The sequence below is a fragment of the Nannobrachium achirus genome (genome assembly GCF_963921795.1).
Source record: "Nannobrachium achirus genome assembly, chromosome: 18".
Taxonomy (NCBI): Eukaryota; Metazoa; Chordata; class Actinopteri; order Myctophiformes; family Myctophidae; genus Nannobrachium; species Nannobrachium achirus.
In genome coordinates, this window is record NC_137825.1 from 59,644,781 (window position 1) to 59,666,881 (window position 22,101).

At 43.6% G+C, this 22,101-nt stretch overlaps 1 protein-coding gene across 1 annotated transcript; it reads left to right on the forward strand.

The window, feature by feature from the left end:
• Window positions 1–323: 323 nt before the first annotated feature.
• irbpl (interphotoreceptor retinoid-binding protein like) lies at window positions 324–20,192 on the forward strand (the record flags this gene model as incomplete). The annotated part of the gene is made up of 9 exons (XM_080748336.1): window positions 324–593; window positions 1,116–3,286; window positions 4,511–4,837; window positions 5,032–5,084; window positions 11,935–13,148; window positions 14,288–14,478; window positions 15,742–15,884; window positions 18,106–18,263; window positions 20,028–20,192. The coding sequence occupies 9 exons, from the start codon at window positions 324–326 to the stop codon at window positions 20,190–20,192; spliced, it is 4,692 nt and encodes a 1,563-aa protein (XP_080604462.1).
• Window positions 20,193–22,101: the final 1,909 nt, after the last annotated feature.

Consider the following 22,101-nt stretch of genomic DNA (forward strand, 5'->3'; position numbering starts at 1 on the left):
ATGACACGTGTGGCTCGACCTCTCGCTGCATTTCCAAATTGTCTCCTTTTTTGTCTGCTGCTATTGTCTGCCAGCTGATGCGGCACATATAATGCGATTAAAGGTTTATTGGGGACAAAAGCCTCTTATGCCGATGATGATGTGGTCCGAAAAAAAAAAACACAACAACCCAGTGACAGTGAATTTTCTTTTCCTCGCCAAACAAAAGCTGCGATTGCTTTCTGCACGGTAGAAGAGCAGCAGCAGCAGTGAAACAGGAGGCATAGCCGGTGAGAGGACGAAAGAGACAACATCTGCTCCTCTTTGTCTCTGCGCATCCCAGAATGGCGAGGTTTTGCCTCCCGACGACACTTTTGGCAACGTTCCTCTGCCTCGGCTTCTCGGCTAAGTCGCCGTTCCAGCCCGCGCTGGTGCTCGACATGGCCAAGATCCTGCTGGACAACTACTGCCTGCCAGAGAACCTGGTGGGGATGCAGGAGGCCATCCAGCAGGCCATCAGCAGCGGGGAGATCCTCCAGATCTCCGACAAGAAGACCCTGGCGTCGGTCCTCACGGTCGGCGTGCAAGGCGCCCTGAACGACCCCAGGCTGACGGTGTGTTATAGAAATTCTCAGATCGTATATAGTATATAACATAGAAATTGAATTCCCACAAGGTAGAGTGACGATGAATACAATATATTTATTAACAACAAGATCAAGAGCTTTGAGACGACACGCATGCTAGTGTCGCTCCTGTTCTCTGGGTAGCCTCTCATTTATACGACAGTGTGACAAGAATAGGTGAAAGGGTGTCTACTGAACAGTGTCTAAAGATACAATTCAGTTGTGAAGAGTCTATGGAAGAGTATATGGACTGGTGACGTAGGAGCCAGTCAGCATTTGGCAGCTGTTCGTATCGCAGCTGCTGTCGAGTTAGTTCATGTGGTAGGTGAAGAGTCTATGGAAGAGTATATGGACTGGTGACGTAGGAGCCAGTCAGCATTTGGCAGCTGTTCGTATCGCAGCTGCTGTCGAGTTAGTTCATGTGGTAGGTGACTCTTATATAGCATACAGTAAGTTTGGGAAATACACAATATTACATATTGACAGTCGTATAAATAATTTCTACTACAGGTGTCGTACGAGCCCAACTTTGTGCCCGTGATGCCGCCGGCGCTGCCCTCCCTCCCCACGGAGCAGCTGATACGGCTGGTGAGGAACTCGGTGAAGCTGGACGTCGTGGAGAACAACGTGGGCTACCTGAGGATCGACCGCATCATCGGGGAGGAGACCATGGCGAAGCTGGGCCCTCTTCTGAGGGACAACGTCTGGAACAAGGTGGCCCACACGTCCTCCCTGATCTTTGACCTGAGATACAGCACGGCCGGAGAGCTGTCCGGCGTCCCGTTCATCGTCTCCTACTTCTCGGACCCCGAGCCTCTTGTTCACATCGACACCGTCTTCGACAGGCCCTCGAACACGACCAAAGAACTGTGGACCATGGCCTCCATAATGGGCGAAAGGTATGGAAAGACAAAAGACGTAATCATTTTGACCAGCAAGCGTACGGTGGGTGCGGCCGAGGCAGTGGCCTACACATTAAAACATCTAAACAGGGCTATCGTCGTTGGCGAGAGGTCGGCTGGCGGTTCGGTAAAAGTGCAGAAGATCAAAATCGGGGATTCTGGGTTCTACATCACGGTTCCCGTGGCGAGATCCATCAACCCCATCACAGGCCAGAGCTGGGAGGTGAGCGGAGTCTCGCCGTCGGTGACCGTTCTCGCCAAGGAAGCCATCGGAAGTGCAAAATCCCTGCTGGCTGTGAGGAGCGCCGTCCCCAAAGCCGTGCAGAACATCTCAGACATCATCAGAAGGTTCTACGCCTTCACAGACCGAGTTCAGGCCCTCCTTCACCACCTGGAATCCACAGACTTCTTCTCCATTATTTCCGAGGAGGACTTGGCAGCCAAACTCAATCAGGAGCTCCAGCTTGTTTCGGAAGACCCTCGACTGGTCATCAAACACACGGAAGACGACATCGCCCTCACGGGGGAATTGGACCCTGGGAAGGTTGTAGACGATTCAGCGTCACTGGGGACGTTAGTTGATAGAGTGTTCATAGTGCAGATCCTCGCAGGAAATACCGGTTATCTCCGCTTTGATGAGTTTATAGAGTCATCTGTGGTGGCTAAACTAGGACAGCTCATGGCTAAAAGGGTTTGGGAGCCCCTGAAAGACACCGAAAATCTTATCATTGACCTGCGTTATAACACTGCCGGGTCATCTGCTTCCTTAGCGCTGATCCTTTCCTATCTCCATGATGCCTCGCCGAAACGACATTTTTTCACCATATACGACCGAATTCAAAATGCAACCAGGGAATATGACACCCTGCCTGGGCTCCCAGGAACCGTTTATGGCTCCAAGCGTGGCGTTTATGTGTTGACCAGCTATTACACCGCAGGTGTCGGAGAGGAGTTTGCTTACCTCATGCAGTCCTTACATCGCGGCACGGTCATTGGGGAGATCACATCCGGTACCCTGATGCACTCAAAGTCATTCCAAATAGAAGGCACAGACATTGCAATCACCGTCCCTTTCATTAACTTCATGGACAACAACGCGGAATGCTGGCTGGGAGGTGGCGTGGTCCCCGACGCCATCGTGCTAGCGGAGGAAGCCGTGGACCACGTCCACGAGATCATACAGTTCCACCGAGGGGTCATGAGCCTGATAGAAGGAACCATAGAGCTCTTAGAAACGCACTACGCCATCCCCGAAGTCGCCGCCAAAGTCAGCAAAGTGCTGCGGCACAAATGGACAGAGGGCACGTACCGCTCCGTGGTCGACTTCGAATCTCTGGCTTCGCAGCTCACGGCAGACCTGCAGGAGACCTCTGGCGACCACCGCCTCCACATTTTCTACTGCGACATCGAGCCAGAGACCCTGGACAACGTGCCGAAGATACCGTCGGCGGAGGAAGCGGGGTACATAATCGACGCGCTGTTCAAAGTCGAGGTGATGCCGGGGAACGTGGGCTACCTCAGGTTCGACATGATGGCCGACGTGGAGGTGGTGAAAACCATCGGCCCGCAGCTCATCAAACTAGTGTGGAACAAAATCGTCAACACCGACACGCTCGTCATCGACATGCGGTACAACACGGGCATCTACTCCACGGCCATCCCGCTGCTGTGCACATACTTCTTTGATGGCGAGCCGCTGAGGCACCTCTACACCGTCTTCAACCGCTCCACCGACAGGCTGACGGAGGTCTGGACCTCGCCGCAGGTCATGGGCCAGAGGTACTGATGGAAATATTTTTATATCCCATGTGAATCAGACAGTTTCCCCAAAAAGATTGAATATGACTCCCACGCAATAAAGGCGACCACACACCAGTGCAAGTCAGTTTTTCTCTTAGTTGTATTGAAAGAATAGTTCTGAGTTCAACGTACAGTACAGCCATTCACCCATAGTGCCTTCTGCCTATACAAAACATAATTTCACAGATATATGGAGTTACAGAATACATTAGTCACATTCTGATTGGACAATTATAACATAACAGTGGATATCAGATGTTTTTGTGTCTTGGGCCCAGTAGCCAGAATAGTCGGAGACGTTAGGGAGATGACATGGTAATGTCGTGCTAATTAGTCTAAAAGCGCCAAATTTTGTACAGATGTAGCCCAGGGTATGCTCTAATGATTTAGCTAGGGCGCCCGAGTCGGCGACTTTCGGGGTCGCCACAGCTCCAGAAAACACCCACAAAACTCTGAAAAGTGATGACTCATCACTTTTCATCACTAAACCATCATTTTATGGGACCCCGAAGGTCGCCGACTCGGGCGCCCTAGCTAAATCATTAGAGCATGCCCTGGGCTACATCTGTGCAAAATTTGGCGCTTTTAGACTGATTAGCACAAGAAAAAAAACCCTAAGGCCTCCGACTAACATGAATGCTAACCCATATATGCATCGTTCTCTGAGGCCATTTCTAGCCCAAGGAATGTTTTTTGTGCAAAACAAATGCTTGCAGTGGATTCAGCATCATGACAAACCCCTAGCTAGACCCCTCACATCCTACTTAAATACCCAGAAAAAAAGTGTTTTTCTGGGTATTTTCCTCCTGTATTGAAAGTCGATGGGAGCCCAACTTGATTTGGCCGCTGTGGCGACCCCGAAGGTCGCCGACTCGGGCGCCCTAGATAAATCATTAGAGCATGCCCTGAGCTACATCTGTGCAAAATTTTGCGCTTTTAGACTGATTAGCGCGAGATATCCTTAAGGCCTCCGACTAGAAGGACAATGCCAATGTGTTATCCAGTGTCCTGGGCATTATGACATTATTGAGATATAATTTCTCTGGTCAACATCCTTTGTACAGACCTGGAGTGGAGCATATCTCATCACGTGTATTAGTTAGTTGATCAAACCAAAATAACCTTGACGCTTTTAACACTGAAGTTGGTGTTCTAAATATAATGGATATTAAAATGTAATTTAACCCATCAATAACCCATCAGGTACGGCTCCTCCAAGGACATCTTCATCCTCACCAGCCACATGACGGGCTCCGCGGCCGAGGCCTTCGTCCGCACCATGAAGGACCTGAGCCGCGCCACCATCGTCGGCGAGCCGACGATGGGCGGGTCCCTGTCGAGCGGCACCTACCAGATCGGGGACAGCATCCTGTACGCTTCCATCCCCAACCTGGCGGTCCTGAGCGCCGTCACCGGGAAGGTGTGGAGCGTGGCCGGGGTCGAGCCGCACATCGTCTCCCAGGCCAACGACGCGCTGGCCGTGGCCCAAAAGGTCATATCGGCGAGGCTGGCAAAGAGACAGCAAGGGAAGTAATTGGTGTTCTTTTCTGATTTACCGACTAAAATGATTACTTTACCTGTTGTTTATTTACAGTACACTTTCACGTTACAACTACATTGGGGTTCCTTGTAGATCAGCCAGGTTAGCGCAATAACCACAATGCTCCTTGTGCATCCGACTCCCGGCGTAATATCTCGAGTGTCTCCCCTCTGTCTGTCTTCAGGTTTCCTGACTCCATGCTCTTCCCTATCTGTATTAACCAACAACAAGGAAGAAGTCAGAAATAACCTGGAATTATAACTGTATTGCTTTCACAAGAGTTAAGCCTAGTTTACACTCCACAGGCTTGATGAAAATTAAGCTTCTCTAGGTCTGAGGTTCGCAAAACATTTCATGTCAAGGTCCCCAAATTAATTAGTAGCCTATTAGTAATATTAGTATTAGGCCTATTTGGCCATGGACCCTGATCTGAAATATTGTGTGCCAGGGGGCCCCCATACAGGATTTGTGTTGTTAATATGTCTCAAAAATATTAAAAACTTGTCCAAATCTTTCCTAGATTAAAAAATAAATAAAAATAAAAATAAATAGGAGATCTTCAAGCTCACAGCACATAGCAATGCGACATATTGTGAGCTTGTAAACTGGCTATTTTTAAGTAGCCGATCTATATAGGATTTAAGTGGTTAGACAGATTGTTATGCTATATTTACGATTTTTTTTCTGGAGACTCTTGGAACCCTCTCCAAAATATGCAACAGTTACTCAATTAAAGTACATAACTCAAGTACTTTTACTTAAGCACATTACTCGAGTAAATGCACTTCCTTACTGTCCACTACCACTGGCTCACAGGGGCGTCACAAGGGGGTGGAAAGTGGGACTGAGTTACTAGGGCCCAAGGTGGAGGGTCCCTTATACTTTAACTATTGAAGAATAGCAGATCTAAAAGCGCGGCACCGAGTGCCGCGCTGCGAGCTTGTAGATTTTTGAAAAGACGTGAAAGAATGTGTGCAAATCTTTGAGTATATGTATTTTTTAAGTGAACATTTGTAACTCAAATTTTGCTTCTGGAAGGTCCCTGGACCTAAACATTTTGAGATGGGGGGTCCGTGGCCAAATACATATCATTTTGGGGTCCTGTCACATGAAAAGGTTTGAGCACCACTGACATAAAAACATAGGTTAAAAAATAAAAAATAAAAAAATAAAAACCTTAGAAGGATTTGAAATATTCAAAGACTTGAACATGCACATTCTCAAGATTTTTCAAAAATAGCAGATCCACAAGCGAGTGCCACGCTGTGAGCTTGTATATCTGCTATTTTTCAATAGTTAAAGCACAAAATAACGCATAATAATGCGTTGGGGGGCCCGCAGTGAATCCTTCTACCCAGGGCCCAGAATTTTGTGTGACACCCCCTGCTGGCTCATGACGACTTTTGCAAGACTGGACTCTTGAAATGTGAAAAGGGAAGATAGAGCAGAAACAAAAAAATAAAAAATAACATCAGATTTTATTATCGTATTTTGTCGAACCTGGACGATTCTAACACTAGACAATTTCATTTTTATCGATTGCACTTTTTTTTTGTATTCATTTGGGCACTTTAAAACTCCTCTATTGCACTTTTAGGAAAGCACATCCCAAAAGAAAAGATGAAACATGTGATGATATGAGATGCCTTGTTTTGAAATAATGTGACATCAGTGTGTTGTTTTTAACTTTGTGTAATTCCTGTTGTTGACACGTGTTAATACCAAAGGCATAATCCGACAATGTATTATATGTGTTGACCCATATTTATGTGACTAAAGAACCCATATAGGTTTAGAAATAATGTACCTTGGTGTTTTCTTTTGTTTTTTCTTTCTTTTCATGTTTACATATTGTCACTGTCGGGCAGAAACCTCGTATCTCCAAGTGTCAAATTTGTAAAAAGAAAAAAAAAAAGTAAAGCACTGCTTCATCATACAATCGCGAGGCGTTGTGTGCTTGTAGATCGCTGTTTTCACTAGTTTAGTTCATTTTTTAAATGATAAATACAAAACAAACAGTTTTGGACATACAAGGTTTCCACCCGACAACGACAATATATTATGTGTAATTTATAGGTAGACCTAACTTAGGTATGTGGTTAATGTATAGGTAGGCCTATCTTATGTGACTATGTGGTTTTGTAGTTTCTTTAGACTACTTTCAAAATCACTTACAGAATGTCCTGTGTGCACAATTGTTAATCACTGAAAACAACCACAAGAGGGAGCCAGTTGCAAAGAAACCTACACTCATTCTGTTCACTTCCTCTATGCTGTTGCTGCTGCAGGCAAAGATCTTTCTCCTCATTTATTTTCCCTGCAATAAAGTATTCCAACCACACTCAAGAAATAAACTACTTGTTTATGCTATTGTTATGTTATATTTAACAATATTAACAACAATGAGCATCTGTTACTACTGAGCTATAATAGAAAGAACAAAATAAGTCTGCTTGCTGGCACATGACATGTTTCTAATTATGCTGAGCACTTTATTGGACAGGGAACTTTTCAGTGCGTTCCCATTTACAACTTAACCCTTTCATCCTTATTTCAGGCATGTTATTATAGGCAAAGACCTTCAGAAATGTTCCAAAAATGTTCACTACTTTTGAAATAGGCCTTAAGTGGTCAACCCAGAATGCCTATATTCTAGGGGAACAGTCCCCCCCAAGCTCACAAAGCATAGCATTGCAAGCTTGTAGATTGTCTATTTTTGGCAAAGAGATAGACGGAGGTGGGGGGGGGGAGAGAGTGGTCAGAGTTAAGTTGTAACTCACAGGGACGTGCAGAGAATGTTAGAGAGGCAGGGGCTGAAATCTCTAAAAGGGCTTTTCGATGAAAATATCGAAAATAGCAGACCTCCAAGCTCACAGCGACACGTTGTGAGCTTGGAGGTCGGCTATTTTCGAAGCTTGATACCATACCGAACTAAGCATAATCAAGTCAATACTGGAGATGTGGCGTACGGCATGCATTTCTACACAGAGAATCATTTCAACATAAGACGCTGCATTCAAGTTCAGGAGAGTTTGGACAAGTTAATTCTCTTGAATGGTGCCTTCGGGTATGGCTTGGAAAGGAGGCCTTTGCATTTCTTTCACCATAGTAAAAACTGCATTCATGGTCTGGAGAGAGGGCACTTTTTACGGATGGATAAAAGGGCAGGGGCTCAAGCCCCCTTTGATGTCTATTGCCCCCGTTCGACTGCAGCTTTAGCACCACACTACACCACACTACACCACACCACACCGCACCACATAAAAATATCTACATTTTCCATTACACAAAAGTACCCCTATCGATAAGAAACAAATTGACCCTTTTAACTGTGATTATAATACAATATAAATTTGTATTACATCTATCCTAATTATAATACACTATAATGGATTATAACTGTGATGATAATACACTATAAAGTATGTATGTATTACTATGATAACTATAATACACTATTGTGTTTATAAACACAATAGAATCTATTATCATGCATTACAACTATATCCTGGTGGTCTAAATGAAAAGTCAGTGAGCGGGTGCGGCATAGCTCAGGGGTAGAGAAACCGACATTAGAGCACGAATGGTTCCCGAAGGGTTCCCAGTTCGAATCCGGGCTCCCCCTGAGTTAATGTCGAAGGGTCCTTGGGCAAGACTCTGAACCCCACATTGCTCCCGGTGAGCAGGTTGGTGCCTTGCATGGTTTCCTCCGCCACCGGTGTATGAATGTGTGCGTGAATGGGTGAATGTAATGCACAATCTCTGTAAAGCGCTTTGGATAAAAAGCGCTATATAAATGCCCTATTTACCATTTATTTACCATTTGATCAGTCATTATGAAGTGTTTGGCCCTGTTTGGCCTATTCACGATATTCCTGGCCCCGCCCCCGGCTTCCTGTTCATATCCTGAAAGAAAATAAAAAACATCATTTGGTTTCCTGTGTCCTTGCATTAAAGTGTCAGTAGAGGCGCTCTGGGCTCTTGGCTCTGAATGAACCGGTGTTGCCATGTCTGCTTATAATAAGCAATTGGTGTCGTTGTTTATTGGGCTTACTTTCTAATATTTTTTAAACCCGTGGTTCCCAAATCTTTTCATATCAAGGACCCCAGATTAACAGATTTGTCCACAGTCGCAGACCCCCATCTGAAAATATGTGGTGCCAGGGACCGCCACACAGATTTGTGTTGTTAAAATGTTTCAAAAATATTCAAATTATTTTCGTTTTTTCTTTCCTCTATATTTTTTAAATAGCAAATATACAAGCTCACAATGTGTCACAATGTGACACATTGTGAGCTTGCTGATCTGCTATTTTCAAATGTAAATGTAAAGTAGTAAAACTGAACCTAGTTAATTCTATTGGGCTTATTATTCATAGACCTGGCCGCTTGTCTCTGGCAATATCTGGCAACAGACAATTCCCTGTCACTTCCTTGGGATCTCTTGTTCTTCGACTTGGGAGGAAGTGAAAAGATGTTTAAAAATGCTCCAGCGCCCTCTGTAAAAGGAAAATGGCAGCCTCCATAGAATGGCCAGGAATATCGTGAATAGCTCAGACATACTCTAGATTGGATTCTTTTTAGTACCACGTTTAGTACCACTTTCACACCACTCTACCCAGGTCCTTATAGTGGAAAACCTGACACAAGTGTGGGCGGTGTGGAGTGGTGTGGTGTCAGGCCATGTCAGTGGAAAAGGGCTACGTGCCTGGTAACTCAAGTTAGTTTTAGTAGGAATAGAAGTGGTTAACTGGTGTGATCCAGATCCACTGTATGCCAGCGCTAGATCAGTGTGCAAATCAGGGCTTGAGGTCAATCAAAAGGCTCCCACAGGGGAGGACAGAGTAGCAGATTGTTGTTCTAAGCCTGTGAGAATAGTGCTGACTTAGACTTAGCATACCATATGGAATAAGCTGTGCAACAAATGTTAGTGGGATATGCAAATGGCTAAGACTGCAAGCTCTCCTGCCATGAAATGAACTTCCACCTAGAAACTGTGATGATATTAGATTCCTTTTATTAAAAAAATCTGTGTGGGATAGGGCATTCACCAAATATTCGAATATTCGAATATCAAAGTCACTATCGCTTTTTTATCGTTTTCTCTTTAAAATATATACTTTATAAAACTTGGCTAGATAGGAAGTCATAAGAATGAGCTGTCAATGCCCCTGGTGGATGAATTTGTTAATGCTCTATACCAGGGCTTCTCAAACCTTTTTAGGTCGTGACCCCCAAAATAAACATATTTGAACTGGGGACCCCCACCCTGACAAGCACTTGGAAGTGTAGGTATTACATTTAATGTGACTCGGTTCCACAGATAAATATTGTGAAAATAGCAGATCTACATGCTCGCAATGCGAGGCGTTGTCAGCATGTAGATCGGCTATTTTCACAATGTTCGCCTCTTGCTTACTTAATATTTGACAGTTTGGACAGTCCTGTCGAATATTCGACTATTCGAATACTTTGAGGTCGAATAATTCGAAAACTAAAAATCACTATTCGTGAATGCCCTAGTGTGGGATTCATATGCGAGTTGATTGTAATTACTAGATTAGAGAGGTTACATTTTGCATTCTGTGCATTTGTAAGCAACACAATCAAAGTACACAGTATTCCACAAATACTATGCTACCCAATTCTTCTGTGGGGCGAGTCTGATCAAATTCAAACATACGTGTGTTCACTTAAGACTCATTAATCACTAGAGAGTTCTCTTAATTTCTTAATTAACGAGTTTCTCTCTTTTCAACAAGAATCACAGAGTTTTCTATTTTCTATTTTAGTTTTCTAGAGTTAACTATCCAAGACAGGGAACAGGCAAACTGTGGTGCAAAGTAACAAAGTACATTTAAACTTTTACTATTGTACTCCACTACATTCATGAAAACGTTAGTTATGAGTTACTTTGTAGATAGATTTATATTATAAAACATACATTAACAACCTTATACATTTCGGCCATTTGAACATAAGCGATCAACAAGCTCAAATGTTACACATTTGAAAACAACATTCTACATAATGACTAGGCCACTTTCTAATGTTGGTACTTTAAGTACATTTTCAAACCAAAAAGTTTGTATTTTTACTCAAGTACATTTTGAATTCCAGGCTTTTACTTGTAAAAGTATTTCTACATTGCAGTATTGATTGACTTTTACTTAAAGGGGCACTCCACCACTTTTCAACCTATCTTCATATAGGTCCTCACTAATGTTCATGATAAAATATCACAATCTTTTTTCTACTCAGTTTGGGTCTCATAGGAGAGCTGTGGGTGGGTCAAATCCTTCCTACCGGTGACATCATCAATGGGAAATGCAAGCTAATAGAAACTGCAGGCTTTCTATTCCTGAAAAAGTTGCAATGTTAAAGTGGAAGCCATTGTTCTCGTGATAATAAAAATCTAATTTTCTATTTCAAAAATATTATTATTCTTTTTTTTTTGTCAAACGATGATGTCACCGGTAGGAAGGATTTGACAGCTCTCCTATGAGACCCAGACTGAATAGAAAAAAAATGTGCTATTTTATTATGAACATTAGTGAGGACCTATTATATGAAGACAGGTTGAAAAGTGGTGAACTACTCCTTTAAGTAAAAACAAATGTGAGTACTTTTTCCACCCTGGCAGGCAAGCAACTATCTATGAGCCTTCTATATGAGCTGTCTACCTCTAAGACACAAACAACCTGGAAGGCTGGAAGGTTCTCAGTAAATAGGCCTACACAGTGACTGACTCAAGCAGGTTAAATATTTCTACCAGCCATAATCCCTTTATGACAGATATTCCCGTCCGTTACAAACGTTACCATAAATGGCACAGAGTAGAGCTTCTAATATTTACCGTAAGTCTCTTGCGATATATTTAAGGATGGTATATTGGGCAAGGTGGTGCGACCCTGTTTAGCTGGCTTGTTATTGTCTTACAAAAGCACTCGGGATAATGAGATTAGAGGTTTATTGTGGGGGCAAAGCCTCTTAGGTGCGAGCTAACAGAAACCATGCAGTCAGGAAATAGTCTCATTTGACAAAGAACCTCAGCGTGGACGGAGGTTCTGCCGATCAGTTTCCCCAGCTCTCCAGGAAAGAGAGAACATGGCGAAAGCAGTCCTTCTGGTGGCGTCTCTGCTCCTCTGGAGCAATGCCCTCGTCGTCCGCGCCACCTTCCCCCCCAGCCTCATCGTAGACATGGCCAAGATCCTCCTGGACAACTACTGCTCCCCGGAGAAGCTGGCGGGCATGCAGGAGGCCATCGAAGCGGCCAGCAGCAACACGGAGATCCTCAGCATCCCCGACCCCGAGACCCTGGCCAGCGTCCTCACCTCGGGGGTCCAGAGCACCATCAACGACCCGCGCCTCAAGGTCTCCCACGAGCCGGGCTACGCCCCCGTCGCGCCGCCCCAGATCCCCGACCTGCCCCCCGAGCAGCTGGTCGCCGTGCTGCAGCACTCCATCAAGCTGGACGTGCTGGAGGGGGACATCGGCTACCTGCGGATCGACCACATCCTCGGGGAGCACGTGGCCGAGAAGATCGGCCCCTTGCTCCTGGAGCTGGTCTGGAACAAGATCCTGCCCTCCTCCGCCCTGGTCTTTGACCTGCGCTACACCCTCAGCGGGGACATCTCGGGGCTGCCCTACATCGTGTCGTACTTCACCGACGCCGAGCCTGTGATCCACATCGACAGCGTGTACGACCGCCCCTCGGACACCACCACCAAGCTGTTCACCATGTCCAACCTGCTCGGAGACAGGTTCGGCTCCGCCAAGCCGCTCATCATCCTCACCAGCCAGCACACCAGCGGCATCGCCGAGGACGTGGCCTACTGCCTCAAGAACCTCAAGAGGGCCACCATCGTCGGCGAGAAGACGGCCGGGGGCTCCGTGAAAGTGGACAAGATCAAGGTGGCGGACACGGACTTCTACCTCACCATTCCCACGGCCAAGTCTATCAACCCCGTCACCGGCACCACCTGGGAAGTCGCCGGCGTGACCCCGGACGTCGCCGTCAGCGCCGAGGACGCGCTCGCCACCGCCATTGAGATCCTCAAGCTGCGTGCCCAGGTTCCCGCCATCGTCGAGGGATCCGCTACCCTGATTGCGGAGAACTACGCCTTCGAGGCCATCGGAGCCGACGTCGCGGACAAGCTGAAAGGACGCCTGGCCAGTGGCGAGTACAGCTTGGTGAGCTCTAAGGCTGGGCTGGAGGCTAAGCTGACTGGCGACCTGAACACTCTGTCTGGAGACAAGAGTCTGAAGACGACCAGCAACACCCCTGCTCTGCCACCCATGGTAAGACTCTGGTTTCATTTCAAATGACTGAATTACTGAATTATACATTTTATTTCAGCATAAAATATTTTAATTGATGAAAATGTGCACAAATAAATAGTAAATAACAAGTAAATAAATAAATAAATCAAATAAAGGCATTATGTGAAATGTGTGCAAAACATGTTTAACTTGTTCTTTGAGTTCTCTGTATTGTACAGTATGTGTATCACCTTGTTTAAGTTAAATTCAAGTCTTCTGTTCATTATTTGACTCCCCCCCCCCCCCCCCTCTCTCTCTCTCTCTCTCTTTCTCTCTCTTTCTCTCTTGCCCTTCACTCCAGTTTGAAAATTAGTCTACAAAACTGTCTCTCTGCTTTTGATCAGAGTCATGTAATACAGTGTGTGGTATTTATTCTGTTTATTATTTTTAGTGTCGGAATGTTGGCACTGGAAGTACTGTGTTCTATAATATCATTGTGTCTGAACAATCCCATAAGGGATGGGCTGTGAAAGGCAACCGGACACAAAAATAAACGATTAATTCATTCATATCGTCGTTGCCGGGTGGAAACCTTGTATCTCCAAGTTTCAAATGTGTACGTTCTTTCGCAAAGTAAAGCCCTGCTTCATCGCACAGGCCGTCGCCAAAAGTAGTGAAAACAGGAAACAGCGGTGCGAGGCGTTGTGTGCTTGTAGATCAGCTGTTTTCACTAGTTGCGCGGGTGTGTACAGTAAAAACATCTCCCGTAATGCTGCTTTCAAATCTCCACCACACATAAACATCAATGATGTCCAATTCACTTCCTGGCTGTTCTCTGTGGACCTGATCTAGATTATGCATTTCTATGCTCTGAATGACCGCAAGCGGAGCGGCCCAATTCACACCTATTCTTTGCATAAGGCTGCCCTCTGCCGCCAGATTGGCTAAAGTACACATATAATAAGTAAAAATAAAAATAAATCGTTTGCAAATAATGAATAGATATTTTTCTATAACATCGCAAAGGTAAGCTGCTTTTTGCTGGCACCAGCCCCAATAAATAAATAATAAATCTGGCAGTAGAACTGTTAATAAAACTCCTTTGTTGCTATAGGACTACTTAATAAAACTCCTTTGTTGCTATAGGACTACTTAATAAAACTCCTTTGTTCCTATAGGACTACTCTCCAGAGATGTTCATAGAGCTGATCAAGGTGTCCTTCCAAACGGACGTGTTTGAGAACAACATTGGTTACCTGCGCTTCGACATGTTTGGAGACTTCGAGGAGGTCAAGCCCATCGCCCAGATCATCGTTGAACACGTGTGGAGCAAGGTCGTCAACACCGACGGCATGATCGTCGACCTCAGGTACGTTACCAGGGGTGTAAAGTAACAAAGTACTTTTACTTAAGTACTGTACTTGAGTACTTTTTTGGGGGGGTTATTTGATTATTTCCAATTTCCACTACTTTTACTTCTACTCCACAACATCTCGGATCCAAATATTGTACTTTTACTCTACTACGTGTATTTGAAAACTTTAGTTACTAGTTACTTTGTAGATTGATTATTATTTAAAACATACATGAAACACTTCAACACTACATTTCGGCCATTTGAAAATAGCCGATCTACAAGCTCACAATGTGAGCTTGTAGATCACAATGTAGGCTATTTTCAAAAGATTTGTATACATTTGAAAACTTGGAAATTGGACTTTCTATATAATGAGTACTTTTACTTTTGGTACTTTAAGTACATTTTGATGTCAATACTTTTGTACTTTTGTACATTTTGACTTGCCCTACATTGACATTTGACTTTTACTTGTAACAGAGTACTTTTACATTGCAGTATTGCAAGTACAACATTCAAGTACTTTTTCCACAACTGTACGTTACATCTCATCTCACATGCTTTGTGTGCAACTGGACAAAAATGGAGATGAATGGATGAGAGGATGCAGGGACAGACTTATTGACTTAATCAAAGCGTTGATTCTGGCCTATATGCTAAACAGTTGTTGTTTAGCATTTGAAGCTTAAACCGATGCACTCTATTTGAGCAGTGCTCCTGGAAGGAGCTAAGCTCCAACATCTGGCTTTATCCGGGACGCGAAGCGTGGCCTACATCTGGCCTACATCTTGGCACAAAGCGCTCAAAGTTTGTTGTACACCCAGTGTCACATTTGCGGTACGCTTAGTGAAATGAACTCATAAATAGCACTACTCACTTCACACTACTGTAGGTGTGATTTTTTAAGTTACTCTGGATAAGAGAGTCAGGTTAATGCCTATAAATACAAATATGGTATTATCATTAGTATTAAATACAGGATCATGCACAGCGAGCCAGTCATTACTGCAAAATAAACTCAACAGGGCGACAGATACAAACTAATGAAGAAATATTTATGAAGAGAATGATTATAGAAATTTGCAATATAAGCCCAGCTGAATGGACCAATCTGAATTATTTTTTGAATGTAATGTAGGAAAATAAAATGGGATATTTGCTTGAGCTGTTACCATAACAAAAATAAATAAATTGGTCAGTGAACCACATAGGGGTCCCGTCCCACTGTTTGGGAAACAGTGTCCTAACACACCTGACTGTGACGGTACCTTACAGGAATAACGTGGGTGGTCCGACCACAGCCATCGCTGGTTTCTGCACCTACTTCTTCGACGCCAATCGGAAGATCCTGCTGGACAAGCTGTACGACAGACCTTCTGGCACCACCAAGGAGCTGTGGACCATCGACGACCTCACCGGTACAAACGTTGTTTAAAGTTGTTTAGATATTCTGCTCTTCCACCAATTTACAATTTAGTCATTTAGCACATTTCTCAAACTTTTCAGGCCGTGACCCCCAAAATAATCATATTTTAACTGGGGACCCCACACCCTGACAAGCACTAAGAGTTGAGGCATTGCATTTTGTATAACACGGTTCTACTGTGAAAATAGCAGATCTACATGCTCACAACGCCTCGCAAGCATGTAGATCGGTTATTCTCACAATTTCTGACTCTAATATTTGACAATTTGGCCAGTGTTTCATTTGTAATTTTAGAGGTTTTAAAAAGTCCTTCAATTGTCACTTTAGACATGTTCAGATACCCTCTATACACTTAAACGTTATGTTTGTTTGTTTGCTGTAGAGTGAGAATACAGTCCAGAAAATACAATCCAGACTATAAATGGGTAGTCCATTGAGTTCAATGGTAAATGGTGCATTTATATAGCGCTTTTATCCAAGGCGCTTTACATACGGTAGATTGTGCATTTCATTCACCCATTCACGCACACATTCATACACCGGTGGTGGAGGAAACCATGCAAGGCACCAACCTACTCACCGGGAGCTACTAGGGGTTCAGAGTCTTGCTCAAGGACTCTTCGACATTAACTCAGGGGGAGCCCGGATTCGAACTGGGAACCCTTTGGGAACCCTTTGTGCTCTAATAACGGTTTCTCTACCCCTGAGCTATGCCGCCCCCTTCAATGGGGGAGTGGTGCTAGCTCGAGGATTGGTCGAGATTGATTGATTTGAATTGCATTCTTTCTTGTTCCACCATTTCTATATCATTCCATGTTGCAGTGTCTTAGGACTAAAAATAGCTGTAGGCCTACAGCCACTGTGTGCAACTTAATGTAGTTGATCACATGAAGAATAGTTGTATTTGCAATGCATGGTAGCTGCACAGGAGTTTGGAAAGATACTCATTATACAGTACTGTTAGATGAGTACACTGTACTAAATACACCTTCCCTCTCTCTAACTCGGTGTTTCTCAAATGGGGGTACGTGTACCCCTAGTGGTACATAGGGTTACGTGAGGAAAAACTAGGAATGGGAATATGCATTTTACTGTTATGGTTAATGACAAAACATTGACATACTTTGCGTGAACCTGCTCATATCTAAATTGTTAAACCAAATTACATCAATACTTTGACTGTTATTGAATAGAAAGCAATGTTATTTGCCAGTATACTGTATTATTTTGAACATATTGGCATGGAAACTGGACTTTTGATGTCAATATTTCCAGTGGTGTAAAGTAACTAAGTACATTTGCTTAAGTATTGTACTTAAGTACACTTTTGAGTTATTTGTACTTTACTTGAGTATTTCCAATTCCCAATACTTTTACTTCTACTCCACTACATCTTGGATCCAAATATTGTACTTTTACTCCAATACATTTATTTCAAAGCTATAGTTAGTAGTTACTTTGTAGATTTGTATTATTATTACAACACATACATTAACCACTTCAGCCGTTTATACATTTTGGCCATTTGAAAATAGCCGATCTACAAGCTCGCAATGCGACACATTGTGAGCTTATAGATCTGCTATTTTCAAAAGAATTTTATACATTTGATAACTTGAAATGGGACATTCTGCACAATGAGTACTTTTACTTTTGGTACTTTTAGTACATTTTGATACCAATACAGGACTTCTACCTGTAACAGAGTACATCTACATTGCAGTATTGATGCTTTTACTTAAAGGAGCTATAATCAACTTTTTCTTATAAAACGGATGCTAAAATAAAAATAATGTTTCGAAAATATTTTATAAAAAAATAAGCTTCATATATGTGTTTCTATTCAAAAATGACCACAAAAAGCGTAAAATAATGATAAAATAATAATTTTGGCCATTGTCAGACCGACACTTTGTTTACATTCTAGTCTATAGACTAGGATGTAAACAAAGTGTCGGCCCTAAAATGAAAAAGTTGACTATAGCTCCTTTAAGCAAAGAATTTAAGTACTTTTTACACCACTGAATATTTCTAAGAAAATTGCAGGGAAGGGGGTACTTGGCTTCAGGTACTGCTGCCAAAAAACTAATTTACTCCTCTTTTACTTTCTCTCCATCCTTTATTGTTTCTCCTTCCTCTACTTTCATCCTCTCTCTCTCCCTTCTCTGCTTCTCCTTTCTCTACTCCCACCACTCCCCCTCCCCCTTCCCAAGGTTCCAGGTACGGTGCCACGAAGAGCCTCCTCATCCTGACCAGCGGGGCGACCGCCGGCGCCGCAGAGGAGTTTGTCTACATCATGAAGAAGCTCGGCCGCGCCATGATCATCGGCGAGACCACCTCCGGGGGCTCCCACCCTCCCCAGACCTTCCAGGTACGTAGTGAGAGAAAGAAAAGAAATGCCAGTCCCTTATGTTGTCCGAGAAATAATCACGCTTTCATGATTATCATGATTATTACTTGTGCATTTATTTGATACACTATGGGTGTATAATTAGACTTTTTGTTGACCTTTTTAAACCTCTGATGCCTTTCAAAACACAAATATTACTGTTGCTAAACTAGTAAGACGCCTCCGGGCGACATGCAACCAACCTCGCCCTTGGCCATCTGGCCAGTGATATATGGAGACCCCTGGTACCCTTATATGGAGATCCATGTACTGTATATGGAGATTATGCTGTGAGAGCCCAAACATGCTTACTCAGTAATTCATTATGTGAAAGTCCTATGATGTCTATGACATCTGACATCATACCCTTTTATGCCCATATGGATATCCCTGTCTGTAGAACCAGCCGTTAGTGTGGTATGTGGCCGACGTGGCCTCCATATATGGGCATTCCCATATGAAGTCCTAGTTAGATTTGGGCTTAATATTGATGAAGGGAACTCCATATATAGGCATAAAAGGTATTCTGTTAGTGTGACATCACAGTGAAGCCAGAGCGTGATGTCAGAGCAGCAAACCAATTCTGTTAAGAGTGGTTCCCCTGTCATCACAGTGACGTCAGAACATGATGTCAGTGCAACAAACCCATAGAACCACAGTGTCAGGCGTGACAGACAGACTTACAGAGATACGGAAAGATGTGCCAGTTTTCATATTTAACTGCGACCTACGGTCGCAATAATGCAAAACCAGCTGGTGGCTGAGACTTAGGTCAGGGGTTCGATTCCCGGGCCGGCGGCTGGGTCATACCAAAGATTCTAAAAACGGGACTCAATGCCTCCCCGCTTGGCACTCAGCATCAAGTGTTGGATTGCCAAGAATACATACAAAATAATATAGAAAGTCCCAGCACTATGCTAGAAGATTTCATGGGAGGTTCAGGGGCATAGTAGGTAAATGTTGCATTAAACAATTATACATTTCTATCAAATATCTTAATTACCATGAAATTGAGTTGATGTGATTCTTTTTTTCTTTAGGGTAACTGTTGTATAATCGCATTATTACACTCGAGGATGTGCATTACCGTGATTATCTGCACTTCGGCCCTGCCTATGGAACTCGACTCATTCCCGCAGAAACGCTGTCGTGCCGATAATCATGGAAACGCACAACCTCTCGTGGGGCGTCAATTGGGTATGGCAGGGGTATGCAGCTGCCATACCCTGGGTCCAGAGGGGAGAATAAAAGTTACTTTTAAATATAAATCCATGAATGTCTCTTTGTCTATCTGTGCTGGTTATTATGTTGTTAAATTACATTAAAATAACTACAAATGCAAAATGTATCAAAGTTGTCACTTTAACAAGGTATTATAATTATATTCTCCACACTTTTATTCTCCCCATCTTGACAAAATGGTATATTCCCAGATTCCGCAGGTCAGCTGCACAGGTGCAATGCATTATTGTTAATTGTGGCACGTTTACTAACATGCCAAGTTTAGCTGCACTTGAACAACCATTCCAGGCTGCCATATCCAGCCCAAGAAACTGTAGAAACGGGGGGGGGGGAAATAAAATGTACTTCTTAAAATAAACGTATCATGCCTGTTGCTAAGGTATGGCAACATGACTGGTGTCTTCGCGCGCGTGCAAGACACCAGTCATGTTGCCATACCTTAGCTTTTTTCTGAACTGACGCCACTGGTGTAATACAGCTTCATTCCCATCGCTGTACTTCCAGGTTGGCGAGACCGGCGTCTACCTCAGCATCCCGACGGTGCACTGCGACACGGCGGCGGGTCCCGCCTGGGAGGGCGCCGGCGTGGCGCCGCACATCCCCGTGGCCGCCGAGGCCGCCCTGGAGACGGCCAAGGGCATCCTCAACAAGCACCTTGGACAGAAGTGAACCGCCGCCTCCCCGCCTGCGCGTGGCTGATACCGAGCAAGCTGTTCATTCCTGCAATTGGTCACTTTTATGCTTTTCTTTCCATTTCTTTTTTTTCTTTTTCTTTGTTTGTTGTTTTGTTGTTGTTGTTTGGGGGGTTTTGTAGGGGGACGGGGGCAGCCAAACAAAGGATTTACCGTGTTTTTTTTAGGATCCAGAAAGTTGTTTGATGTGATATAAATACAAGAAGAATGGAGGACAAGACGTTGTGCAGTGTTTATGTTGTTCGCTCTTACACCTAAGCCTTCTTTTTGGCCTGTTTTGTTTTGTATAAAAAAGAGAAATGATAAGACCAAAATGAATGAATTATTAAAGCTACAGCAGGCAGGTTGTGCTTCTGTCATTGATTCCAGTAGGTTCTGAGCACAGTTTCACTCCTTTTGTGTGTGTGTGGGGGCACCAAGACGTGGTTTCTTTGTGGATGTGGGTTTACAGGCTATGAATGTTTATGTAAAGCCAGATGTGATATGGTGACTGTGGAGGTTATTCCAGGCTTTCTGAAAAAATCACTTTTTAGCAATCCACTGAGCATTTTCTGGGCTATTAATAATTCTAAATCGAAGTGAACACTTTTTCAATGGCTAGGCTTAGACGTTGAAATGTCTCGGCTAAGCCTACGTTCACTTTTAGACCAGTTATAACCCGGTTTTAGACAAACGTCTAATAGCCGACTATGGCTCACTGGGAAGGAGTGAGCGACTTGCAAAGCTATTGTAAGTGAACAAATAGAAAATACTAAATGCACAAGTCCAATTTGCGGAACTGGCTAGAGAGGACAGACTTTGATTAAGGGCGTTGGTATAGCCGGAAGTACATGTCACAGTAAGCCTCTTCCAACATAGTGTCCCTATTTTGGGCACGTCATTATAGGTGCAAAATCGTTTCTCTCAAACGTAAAAAAAAACAACAACAGCGCAAGCTTTTTTGTGAGCGTGTAGATATAGGCTATTTTTGCGCAACGCCGTCATCATACTACTGTGCAAAGTATAGACGGGTTTCTTGTTTACAAACATTGAGACTAAATGCACAGGTGACTGTATCATGTAATCAATTCCGTCCTGTTGTTTTGGGGGAGCGCTGGTTTCATTGGCTAATTTTGGTACCGACCCATCCATAAAATGGATCTTAATCGGTTAAGATGGTGGTCTTTCTTACCGCGTGTGTGAATCATGTTTGGCACACAGGTTCATTCTTGCCTTGTGTGTGGGGAGGGGGGCTGAATGCAGCGTAACGAATCCTGAGGCAGAATAAACAGCCAATGGAAACATAAAGCTTTTGGTGTGTGAGGCCTCATCTTTTCTAACAACAAAGAGAGAGATATACCGTCGCCGTCGGCTGGAAACCTCATATGTCCAAAACCGTTTGTTTTGTATTTATCATTTAAAAGATAATTTAAACTAGTGAAAATATATTTTCACTAGTTTTGTGTGACGGTCTTGTGTGATGAAGCGGGGCTTTATTTTACAAAAAAAGAAAAGAAAAAAAGAAAAAAGAAACGTACAAATTTGACACTTTGAGATACGAGATTTCTGCTTGACAACGACAATATATATATATATATATATATATATATATATATATATATATATATATATTTTTTTTTTTTACATTACAATACAATGTTCTTTATTCTTGTTATCCAACACAGCTGGAAAATCAGCTTCGACCCCACCCCAGGCACAATGAGAAAACACTATAAAACAGCAGTACAAGACACATACCACTTGCACAACACGATGCAAGACTGGAAGATTTGTCTGAACAAAGCCAGCTAACCGGGCTGCTGGTAGGCTATGTTTATGTAACACCAAACACATTTCTTGGCACTTGAATAAATCATCTAGTACAAATCCTCACCAGATTTGCTCAA